Source organism: Asparagus officinalis, chromosome 7 (genome assembly GCF_001876935.1).
Source record: "Asparagus officinalis chromosome 7, Aspof.V1, whole genome shotgun sequence".
In the NCBI taxonomy this organism is placed as follows: domain Eukaryota; kingdom Viridiplantae; phylum Streptophyta; class Magnoliopsida; order Asparagales; family Asparagaceae; genus Asparagus; species Asparagus officinalis.
Genome location: NC_033800.1, coordinates 145,442,618 through 145,442,875, shown reverse-complemented (window position 1 = coordinate 145,442,875; position 258 = coordinate 145,442,618). Strand labels below are relative to the sequence as shown.

At 43.4% G+C, this 258-nt stretch overlaps 1 protein-coding gene across 1 annotated transcript in view; it reads right to left on the bottom strand.

Annotated features, from left to right (window-relative positions):
• LOC109847917 (pollen receptor-like kinase 3) overlaps positions 1 to 258 on the bottom strand; it is a gene marked incomplete at its 3' end in the record, with an annotated part of 1,757 nt that overhangs the window by 362 nt on the left and 1,137 nt on the right. Inside the window, exons 2-3 of the mRNA XM_020417150.1 lie at positions 156 to 254; positions 1 to 47 (exon numbers count right to left, since the gene is read on the bottom strand). Coding sequence (XP_020272739.1) covers positions 1 to 47; positions 156 to 254 — 146 coding nt within the window. The remainder of the gene's footprint in view (positions 48 to 155; positions 255 to 258) is intronic.

Here is a 258-nt window from a genome sequence, read left to right as displayed (position 1 = left end):
CAGCCGAGTTAGCCAGTCCAGCGATGCGTGGTCAGGGCCACGGTCGCCTAAAAAGAATATAAATCTTATCAGAACATTCTGTACGAGACGAGTCGTTTTAACCATACAAGAGGATGGTTAGAATTTTAAATTTAAGTCAGTGAGAAAATGCTTACCATGAAGAATATATAACAAGTTCCCTTTACTCGCATACTCGGACACAACCAACTTTTCATCCCTCCGATACAAATACGCCAACGGCGGCAACACATTCCGGTG